The following is a 13836-nucleotide window of genomic DNA, read 5'->3' as shown; positions in this document are numbered from 1 at the left end:
GTTTCGATTATTATTCCAAGGAAATCTACTGGTTTTTTTCCCTCGAGAACAAATGCATGGAAATTGACCATAATACTCGATTTGCACTTTTGAAAATTAAAATCAAGCTACTAACAAATATTAAAACCTAAAAGTAAAGGAGCCATTTCCTATCATTATGAGAACACAAGAAATAACAGATAGTAAAATCTTGCGATTTGATCTCAATTTGTTAGGTTCACTGTTGTAAGACGTGTGCCTAACAAATTTGAGTTTTTGACTCAACACATATGCTTGTAATTTTGGATAATTATTGTTTCACAGGTAGGCTACATCTACATACCCATCAACACATATTTACCCATAGTGACTTCGTTATTCTCAAGATATGATGTCGGACTGGTTCATACTATGTTTAGAAAGAAAAGCTGGTAAACCTCAAGAGAAAAAAGGCTTAGATGTTATTCTCTCTTCTTTATTTATAACAAAAATCATGAACTTGGGAGAGCGGTCAATGTCTACTATACAGACACATATGGACGTAATAGCATTCGCACAAAAAGGATATTGAAGTATAAGCAACAGGATCTCTTTACTAATGCAATCCAATGTGTGATGTACTCCATGTTTCATGCCCCGACCAACTTCCATCCGTGTCTTGCAGAGTTTAGTGAATGTGTCACCAAACCCTCGAGCATATAGAGGGAGGGATGGGCAATAGTTGACCGGCGGTGGTCTAGGAACGTGAAGGGCAATGGCGGCGGCCGCAGGCAAGGGCGATGCCACATCAACGTGTAGAAAGCAGCAAAGAACCCGGGGCGGTGGAAGCTTGAGGAAAGATGGTCTAAACCCTTGCTTTCTTGTGCATGATCACAACTTCGAGTGGAATCTCATAGACACTTCACAAGAGAGCATCACGAGAAAGTAGAGGAAGAACTTATGGTGGGAGATTGACGTGGCCAAAGTAGCAAATTGAAGCACCCTAAAAACCAAGGGCGTGCGTAGCTAGCTACATGCAGTGCAGAGCATTGCTATCTTAGCTTAATCGCCAGACGACACGATCGACGAGGCCTACGAATCTACGTACACAAACTCGGCCCGTGCTGTTGCGCTGTGCATGGCGCTAGATGCCTGCGGCCCCAACGCCTCCTCCCCTCATGGGGTCGCAGGCCACCGCGGGCCCGCCGTGGCCGTGTCCCTCGCCGGCGACGACGGCCAAGGACATGGCGACGAGCGATCGCTGGCGGCACGCGTGGCAGGTGACCTGCGCCAGCAGGCGCGCGGCGTGGTCCCGCAGCGCGCACGCCTTCTCGAGGTCCGCCCGCGCCCGCTGCCGCGCGCGGCGGGCCTCCTCCAGCGCGCGCTCCGCCGCCGCGGCCTCCTCGCGCGCCCGCTCCCGCGCCGCGTCCGCCGCCGCCTTCTCCTCCACCGCGCGCCTCAGCTCCTCGGCGTCCTCCTCCTCGCCGATGGCAGCGGCAGCAACGGCACCGTTGGAGCAGGCCGCGGTGATGACGGGGCCGATGGAGAGCTGCAGCTTCGTCGTCGTCGCCACGTGGGGTTGTTCGTGGGCGGACGAGGTAGTTGTGGTGGTGACGGTCGACAATGAGGCGGTTGTCGCGGCGGTCAGCGGCGCCGCCGTGGAGGCCGGCAGGAGCTGGAGCTCCGGCGGCGGCGCCACCGCGGGCGGGTGCCGCGGGACGGCGGGACGGATGACCGGGAGCGTCGACGGCACGGGCACCACCTCGCCGCGCATCCGCCCGGAGTTGCACGCGTCCTGGTGCTCGATGAAGCTCTCCACCCTGCAAAAACACATTCCAAACCATCACTAACCACCATCTTAATCACTCACATAATCCGCAGCGCGAGCGCTAATCAACAGAGACCCCGCCGGCCGTCGCTGTCGCGAGGAGGTCGGGATCGATCGCCCACGTGCGTGCGAGATGGCAAAGCCCCCTTTGCCCCGCGAGACGGGAAAGAGACCACACGGGCGGCGCGCGTGCACGATGGGCCGATCGCCTGGCTCGGTCGCGCGAGCCTACACGGCCGGCCGAAAGCTACCCGTCGATCACGACGATGTAGCGAGACCGGCCGTACCGGTGCGCGCGGATCCAACAGCAATCTAGCGAGCTTAGCGGCAACATTGTAGGCTTCGGGCTCGAAGCATCAGCTTCAGTTCACGGGACCGACAGCTACAACACACGCCTAGGCTCGATGTCTGCATTATTCATCAGTTGATGCCGATAAATGCCATACACATCAAGTGAAGCAAATGATCAATATAATTCAAGGACCACTACAAACTTAAGTGGATATGCAGCCATTATCCATTTGGCTCATATGGGAACATCTGGAAGCAGGATACATGGAGATCGATCGATCGACGGAGACATCAGGCATGTATGCAAGAGGTCCCATCGCGATGGAAAAAGAAAGCATGCATATGCATGTCCGGTAGTATATCGATGCGGTGGTGAGTGACAAGGGAGTGTGGCTGCCATGCCAATTATTAAAGGCGCTAGGCCACGCTATGCCGCGGCCGGCGTTGTTGTTTTGGAGGAAAAGGCAGTGGGAGCACATGGGCGTACGTGGTGGTGTGTGTGGTAGTGCGTGTGTGGCTGCGGCTGGAGTGGCGCCCTGTACTTTGGTGGATCAGGCCAGGGGGTCCGAGGAATGGAGCAGCTTGTCTCTACCTAGCTAGAGAGCCTGTGACGACTACGACCACTAGCTACCGGCTCCATCTGGTCAGCACCCCAACTCGATCACAAGCTCACGTGTACGTTCACCTGATCGTGGTCACAGTTCAGTTCTGCTCCTTGCTAGTACATGCATGCGCGCACATGCCAAGTTTTATTGTTGCTCTTTGAACAATTAGCAACAGTGATCGAGTAAGTATTATGGTAGGGGAAAACTCTGCAACTAGCATATATACATGCATGCATATTTGAATGTCAGATTCCGTGAAGGAATTTGCGTGAGCAGCTAGCACTGCACAGTGGGGGAGAAAGAAGAACGCATGCGGCGAGACAGTTTGTGGTCGATGCGCCGTCGCTGTCGCCCTGTCGCGTTGGAACTTTCGGTCCTACCGCAACCCGCCACCGAAACGATCATATCCCGGTGCACTGTGCCACGCACACCCTCCCTCGATCTGCTTTCTTCCCCTCCCCTTTTTTTCTTCGCGCAAAAAGGATGATGGTTTCCTTTCATCAGTAGTGGATATTTAGATACTATGGAACCCACTCCATCGTCATCAGCTAGCTAGCTAGCTACCTCCGGATCGACAGATAGATATCATCATCAGAGAGATCACCACACCATGCAGCGCCAAACGCAAGCAAAGCATAGCTAGCCCCCACACAAACCCGTGTCCGTACGAATGATTACTGATACTATATCGACCGGCCCGGTGGTCAGCTCGCTTGCTAAACCACCGGATCAAACCCTAATTAATTGGCGTCGGCTGCTGTTCATGTCATGTGTGCGCAGCCAGTACTGGCACAGTGGCACTGGCAGGCAAGCAGCCAAGCACACCCAGTCAGGCCCTACTCGCGCGAGCCGGCCGGCACCATAGCTTTTGTCTCATCTCCATGCAAGCCTGTCCATCTCGCTCGCTCCCACCGGAGACAAACCGGGCTGGGCCACCGGCCGCCCACCGGCTGGGGCTCGCTCGATCGATCGAGCGCTGGGCCGTGCGTTCGTGCGCGCGCATCGCATGCACACACGTACGTAGAAGAAGAAGCAAGAGGAGGATCGGGGAGGTTACCGGGAGAAGACGCGGCCGCAGTCGCAGGAGTGGCCGCGGGTGCCGCAGGTCTTGAGGTGGGCCTTGTAGTCGGACTGGACGGCGTAGCCCTTGGCGCAGCGCGCGCAGACCCACTGCCGCCGCCCGCCGTGCTTGCGCCGGAAGTGCTTCTTGATGCCCACCAGGTCGCCCAGCGCGTGGGCCGGGTCGTGGTGGAGGCAGCTCGGCTCGGGGCACACGAACACGCGCTTCCGCGGCGTCGTCGCCGCGCCGGTGGTGCCGTTACCACCACCGGCGCCGGCGCCGCTGTCCTCGCCGCCGCCGGGCGGCGCCCGCTTCACGAGCCGCCACGGCACCTTGTGCCGCCGCCGGTGCATCTGCAGGTTCTGCTCCCGCTGGAAGCCCTGCCCGCAGATCTCGCACACGTACCGGTCCGACTCCAGCAGCGTCCGCGGAGACAGCGCCACCACCTCCGCATCGGGGTCTGCATGCGGCACATCCATCTCATCATCTTTCTAATAAAGTTTCTAATATAAACTGTTTAACGTGCATAGATAGTCCAACGGTGCACACATTATTAAGCAGCAAAGTGCTGATACGATACATGCATCTGTGCAAGATCAACCACGAACTCGATTGTATTACCCGGTGTGCCGGGCGGCCGCCGCTTGCGCTTGGCGGGTGACGGCTGCTGGTCGGTGAGGCAGGAGGAGGAGGGGGGTGGAGGAGGAGGCGCCACCGCGGCCGCCGCCGGCTGCCGGGACGCCGAGGGGGAGGACGAGGAGGTGGATGAGGAGCCCAACATTTGGTGGTGGCTCTTGACCAGTAGTGCCATAAGCGTTAGGAAGTTGCTTCTTTTTAAGGGCAGGGGCTAGCCGAATGCCCTCGCCAAGCAAGCTGCTAGCACTTGGGGGCTCTTGGCTCCTTTCCCTCTTCTCTTTTTGCTCCTTAGTGGGATAGAGGTGCCAAGGGAGGCTTTATGGGGTGGAAAGCTCAAGGTGCATATATCGTTGTGTTTGTGTGGAAAGGCTTTGGGGGCATGGGGGGATCATATATAGCTAAGCTACCTTAGGGAGGATAGAGATAGAGGGGTGGTGAAAGAGAGAAAGAAAGGGCTTTGTCTATATCTCTTTGCTTTTGTGCCTGCATCGGTGTGTGGGTGTCCCCCCCCCCCCCCCCCCCCCCCCCCCCCCCTCCCTTTTTTTTTGAAGGGGGAATGTGTCTCATATACTCATTGGTTGGGCAGCTTTTATCAAGCCTTTGTTTGTTTGTTTTAATTTAGGGCTCTTTTAAGATCATATCGATGGGATCATGAGACAGACTATTCTCCCAATCTCGTCACACCTAGGCTATATTGATTATGGTGGTTAGCTTAATCAGCACATATCGTTTGCATGCATGTGTCTGTCATAACTGCTCCCTCTACTAGAAGAGAGCATTTTGTTCTGCCCTTTCTGATTTCCTTATTTTTTCTTGGCCAGACACGAGTTAGGCAGTGAGATGGAAACTTCAGGAAATTCATGCTTGTATGCATGCAGTCTTTATTTAGTGCCACGTACATACAGGTACTAAAAATCTAGTAGTATGTTAGTATATACAAAATACTAGGAAAAATGAAGTGCACACACCCATTGATTGATTTGACCAAGCAAAATGATCGAAAGCTAATTTTGCCAGTCACATATAAACTATTCAAACGAACAGCTCACCCTTATGACCTGCAGTGATTGCTTTACTGAAAAAACCATGTCACTATATACTAGTGATCGAGCAATGGGAGGGTGATGGGAGGAAGATTCTTCACACATGCATGCGATCATTTCGCGCAAGTGCCGGACCCTTGTGAGCTTGATCCTAACCCTTTTCTCCTCACGACTAAACTAAGGCACGATGAGATGGCATTGACATCTTTCTCCTCCATCGCACAACCAGAGTTTTTTATCTGCCGATCTCTTGGCTTTTCCTCCCTCCCGCTTTCGACTTTCTGCTAAGATGGCTGCATGTGTAGCTCATTAATCAAACAATTTTAGGGTAAGTTGCTCACACATGTCTTTTCTAATCGATCCGGCAAGCTGGGTCTTTACAATATTCATAAGCAGATGCCCTTTTGGCGAAGCTGTGTATAGTACACATAGATTCGAAGAGGGAGAAAAGCGAGCTTCTTTTCCCGTGGGGAACTAAACCATGGGGCGCCGGCGAACAGTCCATCTTCTTTTCAGCAGAATTTTACATGCTTTTGGACTTTGAACTGATCCCCTCCCATCACAAAAGATTGACATTTTGGACATTGTTGAGATGATTCCCTCGGAGCACAAGTTTGAATACTAACTTTAACAATAAAATTTGGGAAACCATTTATCTATAAATGTTATTAATCTCAATGTGTGCAAATTAAAGTATACGCTGATCAGAGCTTTAATAGGTTGAAAAAAACGACGTTCGTCTGTGAAGAGTAACAAATATATAATATAGTGTCGCCTGTGTGCTGTATGCAATAGCTGGCTAGCAGTTGTTGATTTCCATCATGAACAATTACCAGTTGGTAGATAGGTGCATCAAATCTACTTGCCAAGAGAGGACTTTTAATATGGTCAATTAATGCTAAAGATGTGGTGTACAGCATATTTTTTCCCAAAGTATTTATGCTTTTTTCTCAAAGTGTTAATTACCCAGGGGGCACATCTAGTATTATTTTCTCTTGCATGCAAAACAGGATTATTATTGAAAGAAACGAAGACAAATTTCATGAATTAGGTGGTTGCCCTTACAAATTTTCCCTTTTTCTTCCCATGAAGACATTACTAAAGAAATCAACGTAACTATACGTGACGATGGCATCTTGTCCTGTCAACGGTTAATCATCACTACGAAACGATTAAGCATCATATCATCATCAGTTAGTACTTAATAAAGATACACTCCCGCATATTTAACATGGTACTTCTCCACGCCGTACACCGGACGAAGGTGCAGCACACTTCACTATTTTTGCAGCCAATTAAAGAAATGGGGACCTAGTTGACATATATGTAAACATAGTAACATACATATATTTCGGACGCGACACAGGCCCTTTCTCCCTCCTCGTTCGCCCGCTTCCATCATTTGGGTCTATGGCGGACGCGGCACGCACGCCAAACCAAAGTATGCAAAGGTAGGGAGCTACTTTTATCTCTGGGTACGTTGCTCCCAGCAGTTCTCGCGCCATCATCATCATGCCATGGCCGGCGCTGCTCTGCTAGCTCTTCTTGCCAGCAGAGATGTGTGTATCCGCAGATGGATGGCATGGATGTATGTACATGCCCTCGTGCTCTCGAATCCCAACCAGCTCAGGGCTGCCATATCCAACATGAACTAGTGCCTACGGCCATGTTGTGTCGACCTATTATTACTCTTGCTCGTGTGCTTTACGGCGTCCATTGGCAAGCAACCATCAGGAATGATTTGCAAAGGTGAATGGATTCCACTGTATTTTTGCTGGAGGAGCGGCCTGTGAAGAAGCACAGTTGCGTGTGCGTGCAGAGGTGTGACATTTCATATAGTGCACAAATAAAGAACACTTCACTGTACAAAAATTTCTTAGCTATCTAGTTGATTTGGGAGTTTCGATTCTTTTTTTTTCCGTTGAGCAATCATTTCAGCGTTTCTTTCGGCCAGGCAACTCGAGATGAAGACGCTTACGTGGAAAGCCGGAAGACAAGCTAACTAATTGAGGAATGCTCTAAGATGTTTCATAGACCGGCCGCTCGCATGAGAACACTCATATAAAACTGAGGGATTGCCTGTTGTCTGAATAACCACACCATGGCCAGCTTAACAACCGACGCTCCCTGACGACGATCTATCCTTTTGGAAAGGGATCTTTTGAACCCCCAAAAAAGATTATTTTTCTTTTCCTTTTGGCTAAACAAACTGCTAATTGTAGCAACATTCAGGTTACGAGTTCAGGAGCTATTTTGCCGTGGTCAGCGGCAAGATCATTCGTAGAAAATCAAATCAGGAGCGAGCCATCAAGCACAGTTTTGAACCTCTGTTCCGTACTACTCCATGCCATGGCATGCCCAGTAGCAGGTAGTAATCTTTCCATCATCTGCATGCTGCCTCTGTAACTAGCTTTTCTGCTGTGCGTATTCAGACCACCAGAGTAGCCAAAACCCTCTCTCCATCTTTCTCCCGGCGATCTCCAGCCACGCACGCACATTTCACCCGGCCGGCCGGTCTGTCACTCGCCTGCTTTCACTCTGGCCGATGCAATCATGCAGCCCCCCTGAAGTGACCCATCAGCCCGGCGCGCGACGCTCCACAGGGGAAAACATCAGGCCTGCTCCCCCTCTGAAAAACATTCTCCACTCTGCTGGGCTGCCGCTGCAGCTAACCGCGCGCGCTCGGTATCCTTTGCTGCGAATTTCTCGGGCGCCGGAGCCAATTGAAACCTCTCTCTAGCTTAGATGGCCATGGAGATCGGCGCCGAAAGAGAGCCGATGGACAAGAAAGAAAAGCCGGCTGGATTACTGAAAATCAGAAACAGCAAAGCAATGCAATGCGGTTGCAATCAGGCATTCAGGCTTACACCACCTCTGCGCCGAGCAAGGCTGCCTGCAGCTGCAGTCTGTGTGCGTGCGTGCCCGCGGGATGGAGGAGGAGGAAGAAAGACGAGGCCTGCGTGTAACTGCCGCTGGCGGCTGGCGATGCCGAGACGACTCCCACCTTTTGGTCAGAGGACGGGAATGCGGGAGGAAAGGAGGGCGAGGTCGCCACGCTCGTGATCATTAGACCTGCAGCTCGCCCTGGCACAGCGGAGCAAAAAGAGAGAGACGAGTTGCTGCAGCTGCTCATTCATCAGAATCGGTGCCGGCCGGGCCAGCGATCGAGCTCGACGCCACACGCCACGTACGTTACGATCCAGCGGCTCGTACTGCATGATTCTGCCTTTCGTTCGTATCTTTTCCATTGTAGTGCTCTATTCATGCTGTTCTCTGTTGCTTTTTTTCAGGTGTGGAGTCGAGCACGGTCAAAGGCACTCTTTGAGCTGCAAGCTAGCTACTGTTCGAAGGTAAAAGCCGGTAGAAAAAAGAGGAAGGCAAATGGTATCTGAGTAGCTGGAGACTGCAGCAGTGCAGCTCTATGGCGACGAACAGTGCCCTGATCACTGGAGCTGCAAGGTTGCGCCCGCTGTTGCCGCTGTCTTTTCCAAGGAGAAATGACGCCGCTCCACAGTGTCGCCATCGCCACGTGATGGTCACCGAGACGTCAGTCGTCGCCGCATCACCTGATTGAAACCCATCATGCCACATCGACTATTCCATAGCCAATCGTGTTCTTCGCCCGCCCGTCTTTCTTTCAGATTGGAGCAGCTCTTTTCTTTTTCTTTTTATTACTCGCTCGTCCTCCATGATAGGACTCCCCGCACTTCACATCTCCTGTCATGGCATTCAGCATCACCAGTGACTTCGATGCCGTTGCTCTCACTAATCTTTGTTTGATTACACTGAAACACAGTAGGCCAGTCAGTAGTTACTTCCCTGCAGTACCATGAGTCTAATCAGGCATCAACTGCTGGAGCGTGAGCAGTGAAATGGTGGCAGCATCAAGTATGCAGGCACTATTGGGCCTGGCCTACAGGGGCTGTCCTTTCGGCCCGTTTGAACTTGGGGAGAAGGGGCCCACGAATCCGATAGTTGAGATCTTTGGGGTCGGCAGGATGGGCCCGTGCTGGCCGCGCTTCCGCTCCGTGGACACGTACATGGGCCTTACCCGTGGGCCCTCCCGTGCCGCGCTGCGTAATCCTCCATGATGGCTACGCGGCAGGAATACGTGGCCCGCCAGGACATCATCATGTTCCGCTCCTAATCATATCGCTTCTCTTCCACTCGCTGCCTGCACACCCTATTACTACAAGTGCACTAAACTGGTCCGACCGTTTCCTATCAATTTTGTACCTGTACTTGTGTTTCTAGGTAGAGCCGTGTCCACGTCCGCTCGTACCCAAATGCAGTCAACAATTCAACAAAAAATAATCAAATAATTCCATTTATCCGTTCCCGACCGTGGGACCGAGAACACACTGACATGTGATGTCCGATCGTAGGGGTGTGTATGCGTACGTGTTATCTTTATAACCGTAAAATAAAAAGTCACTTCACCCAAATTTTTTCTCAACGGGACCCACGTGACTGCGGTGTTAAACCCCATGTCACCCACAGTGGCAAACTACATCGTTCATGACAAGCACTTAAGCTGGGTTTTCCAGCGAGCACACGTCCCTGTCTGTCGGGGGTGGCCGCACTTTGCTTAGGATCGATAATGCAGCTGGCTTTGCTGCTGATCCACGTAGTTATACTCATATGCGTGCATGATTGGTTGCGCAAGAGCTATGCTTTGGGCCCCTCTGACTAGTCGTGCATGCACGCCGGACGCAGAATTGCAGCCTTGCGGCTAGCGATCGATCGGAGAATCGCGCATGTAGTTGTCGGTTACGACTGACTGGAAGAATGTTGTACATGTTCATCTGTCAAGACAAACAGCTGGGACGATAGCTACGTATCCGCATCCCTCTCCAGTCATAGCACACTACAAATCAACTTGTGGATTTGGTAAGGAAATTATGAGTTCCAATAATCAAATTTTGGAGCAATTATTGACACTAGCTTTATTTGCAATCTTTGATTTTTTTTGAAACGAACCTGCCAGGAGAGCTGCTGATTATATTAAAAAGAAGAAATCCTGACTGGATAAATACAATCGATCAAAAATGAAATAAGGCAAGAACTGAACCAAGAAAACAAAACAACCTTGTGAACTCAGTCGCAATCAGTATCGCGCTAGTAAAGCGGAGAGATGTTTCGCTCCCGCCATAATCCACGCGGCGGCCTCGTCTTTGATCCTCTCGAAAATCATGTTAACAGTAGTCTCCTTGCTGTTAAATATTCTCCTATTCCTTTCCCTCCAGATTGTCTATGTAACTAGCATAATCAAAGTTCACATGCCTCTCTTAAAGTAGGAATTTGCTCCCGCTCTCATCTGACCACCAATGGTGCAGCATATCTGCCTGTTGCCAAGCCCTCGGGTGGATTGCCATCTTTGAATTTCAGTTCATTTGTGGCCTCAATACCTGAAGAGCTCGATATCAATTATTTTAGGTTGAACTGACTAGTAACTTTTTAAAAAACAACAGTAATTATAATTGGAAGATTAGCTAGAGAAGCACTGTGGATAATGGCGCTGCAAATAAAGTATCAGGCGTGCGCAGCAGAGTCAAGAAGAAGGAAGCGTAGTCATCGAATCGCACGGAGAGCCTTGCTGGCATGGTCGGTGTCGGTCCAGCTGCAAACGTGTACGTGCGGCAAGACGGGTAAAGCAGGGCGAACGCTAAGGACGGGGAGATGCCCGAGGCCCTGAACGTTCAAGAGAGTCTGCCAAAGCAAGACACTACACAGCGAGATCGACAAAGAATTACATGTTCGTTTACGTTCCTATGGTCGGCAAGCAGCTCGATCTATTAGCTCGATCCAATGCAAAGTGCATGCATGAACATTGAACAGTGGCGCACGCATTGTCATCAACTTACTAAACCCACAACTTGCGTCGCCGTTCGTTGCACCGCTTGGCAGTGGAAAGCCTTTAATTCCATCAAGCTGTACCACTTTCGGGACGCCTCTCGCAAACCCGCCACTTGGATCATGCACACACGTACACGATCGATCCAGTCGAAAAGGCCAGCCAGATAGAGCTTTGTCGATCGAGAGATCAGCTGGGACGACGACGGCATGCACCATCCATCGTCGTCCGTGCACGCTTGGTAGCACCGCATGTGACGATCGAGCTGGGGTGATCCGGCCATCCGGGCGAGGGAATAAGGCGGTGGCGGGTGGCGTACAAACGCAACGGAACGCGCGCTCGACCCCTCCTGCTGCCGGCTCCGGCTCCCTGGTAGTGCCCGGCGACAAGGGGATGCGCCCCCGCCCGACGTGCGCGCCTGTCCCGCCGATGGCCGATCCCCCTGTGGAAAGCAACTGAGGCCTGTAGCCGTCGTCCCACATGCGCGTGGCGTGGCCAGCCGTTTGGATGCATAAAACTGGCGTATAGAGGGACAGGCAGATGGCGACGGCACGAAGTACATGGCGTCGTACTGTGCTTTCCGTGGATGGGAACTGCCGGTTCCGATCGACGATGACTCTGGAGCCAGAGAGGGGATCGAGAGACGTGTGTGTGTATACGCGACAACGACGCGATAGCTACACTAGACGCGCAGCGGCATCAGCCTGGATCACGGCGCCGCCGCGGCGTCGCGATACCTTCACGAATCACGAGGGCACACGATCGACCTAGGGGGCATGGCCATGTGGGCAGGCCCTGACATTCTTCTTCTCCTTCTCGGCAAGTTGTTGCGCCGCGCCAGGAACCCAACACCCGATCGATGCATCCATCCTTGTCGCGGCACAGGTGGAGCGAGCGCGCATCATTGCGCACGGGAGAGGCCAAAGGTGTGCAAACAAAAAGGGCGTGGACGATGGAGCCACGGAGGCCAGCAGCGAGCAGCACGACGAGTCACACCCAACCGGAGGAGGGTTTGGATGAGAGGGCTTGTCAGGTAGCTAGTGCCGGAGCCCGGAGCTGGCCGCGAGGGCGCGCGTGGAGCGAAGGGTGTGTGTGTGTGTGTGGGGGGGGGGGGGGGGGGGGGGGGGGGTGACAGGGACAAACTGAGTTTTGCAACGCCAGCGCCTTCCGGGTGCCCTCGCCCTTATCCTTGCCCTCCAATGCCCGGACATGGCTAATCCGAATCATTGAGGCGCCCTGGCGCTCAACAGAGGAATAAGAACAGAACGCCCTGGCGCTCAACAGAGGAGTAAGAACGGAACGCCCCGCGCTTGTGCTGAAGCTATGTGCGAGTAGCGTGAGAACATACCATGTGGAATCGATTGGCATTTGTGTATGGCAATGTAACATAGCTTATCAATAGGAGTATCTATCTCGTGCAGATGGGAGCTGAAGAAGCTAGTAGCTATGGAATAACCTATTCCTGATAGATAAAAAAACGTTTCCCCTTCTTTTTTCCAACACCTGTTTCAAAAAAAAAAAATTATTGGTTGAGGATTCCAAAAATTTTATTATGTGTAATCGAGGTTTTTGAAACTTTGGCCAGAATTATATCAAAGAATCATATTTGTAATTTGTTGGATGAGATTGTTACTAACGAATCATCTTGAGAACTACCTCTATTTAGTGTTTTCATATTAATTTCTGTGTGCACCGGCTTAGAGGAAGCAGATCATATGCAATAATGGAAACTATGGTCCAGTTCAAGTAAATTAAACCGGAGCTACTTTTATTCCGTAGCACAAAAAAGAACAACAGTGCCTGGCCAACGAATTAGGACTACCGAACCTAATTCATGCATCGATTATTCCGTCGTCGTCGTCGTCTGAACAACGGATGGAGCACACTTGCGCACAAGCTGGGACTACCGAACAGGCCGCTCGATTATTATTTCCAAAAACTAGGGATGCATCCAATTCCGTCGTCGTTCCGCCATCGTGGGTCGTCCCTCTCCCAGGATGCTCAAACATCGGTCTCCCCTGGTCCTTATTTACGAGGTTCCATGTTCCTCTTTCACCACATTCTCCGTGCTTCCTCTCCTCTCCTCTCCTTTTGGTCGATTTCCTCGCGCTGCGGTCGGTGCTTGGGGTCATGGCTTGATGGTTGCAGGTGATGTGATGCCAGGTCCAATCTTGAGGCCTGACCATCCACCAGCTCCGAAAATCGCCGGGGGCGCAAACGGATCCTTGGCTGTGAACGGTATCGAGGCTGGGAATACTAGAATGCAGCCGGGGTTTGCATCTACATTGGACTGATTCTGTCAGAGGATAGCGAATTTCAGGTATCCCAGAGTTTATACTATGGTACCACGTCGCTGCTAAGCCGCTGGCGCTGTGGGCTGCAAACCGGCGTCCGTGCTCAGCCGCTCGCGTTCCTCCACGAGGAGGGGCCCCAGAGCCGCGCGCGTTCGTTTTGCCCGTCAGCGAGCGTGAATTGTTGCCCTGCCCGTGCCCGGCTGCAGGTTTCCCGGGCGAGGAACGCGTTTGCTGCTGCGGCGTTGGCGGTTGGCGTGGTGTGGCCTT

At 52.1% G+C, this 13836-nt stretch overlaps 1 protein-coding gene across 1 annotated transcript; it reads right to left on the bottom strand.

Annotated features, from left to right (window-relative positions):
* Positions 1-515: 515 nt before the first annotated feature.
* On the bottom strand, positions 516-4878 carry LOC117835977 (uncharacterized). Its single transcript, XM_034715319.2, has 3 exons — positions 4364-4878; positions 3740-4202; positions 516-1778 (listed from the first exon to the last, which is right to left on the bottom strand). The coding sequence occupies exons 1-3, from the start codon at positions 4551-4553 to the stop codon at positions 1103-1105; spliced, it is 1329 nt and encodes a 442-aa protein (XP_034571210.1). The 5' UTR covers positions 4554-4878; the 3' UTR covers positions 516-1102.
* Positions 4879-13836: the final 8958 nt, after the last annotated feature.

This window comes from Setaria viridis, chromosome 9, assembly GCF_005286985.2.
Source record: "Setaria viridis chromosome 9, Setaria_viridis_v4.0, whole genome shotgun sequence".
Lineage (NCBI taxonomy): Eukaryota > Viridiplantae > Streptophyta > Magnoliopsida > Poales > Poaceae > Setaria > Setaria viridis.
The sequence above is the reverse complement of the archived record's forward strand: the minus strand, read 5'-3'. Positions and strand labels throughout refer to the sequence as shown.

Coding starts and splice junctions, on each gene's coding strand:
- LOC117835977 (XM_034715319.2), bottom strand. CDS start 4,553: ATGGCACTACTGGTCAAGAGCCACCACCAAATGTTGGGCTCCTCATCC. Junction 4,203..4,363: donor GCGGCCGCCCGGCACACCGG/GTAATACAATCG, acceptor TGCCGCATGCAG/ACCCCGATGCGGAGGTGGTG. Junction 1,779..3,739: donor TGCGGCCGCGTCTTCTCCCG/GTAACCTCCCCG, acceptor GTGTTTTTGCAG/GGTGGAGAGCTTCATCGAGC.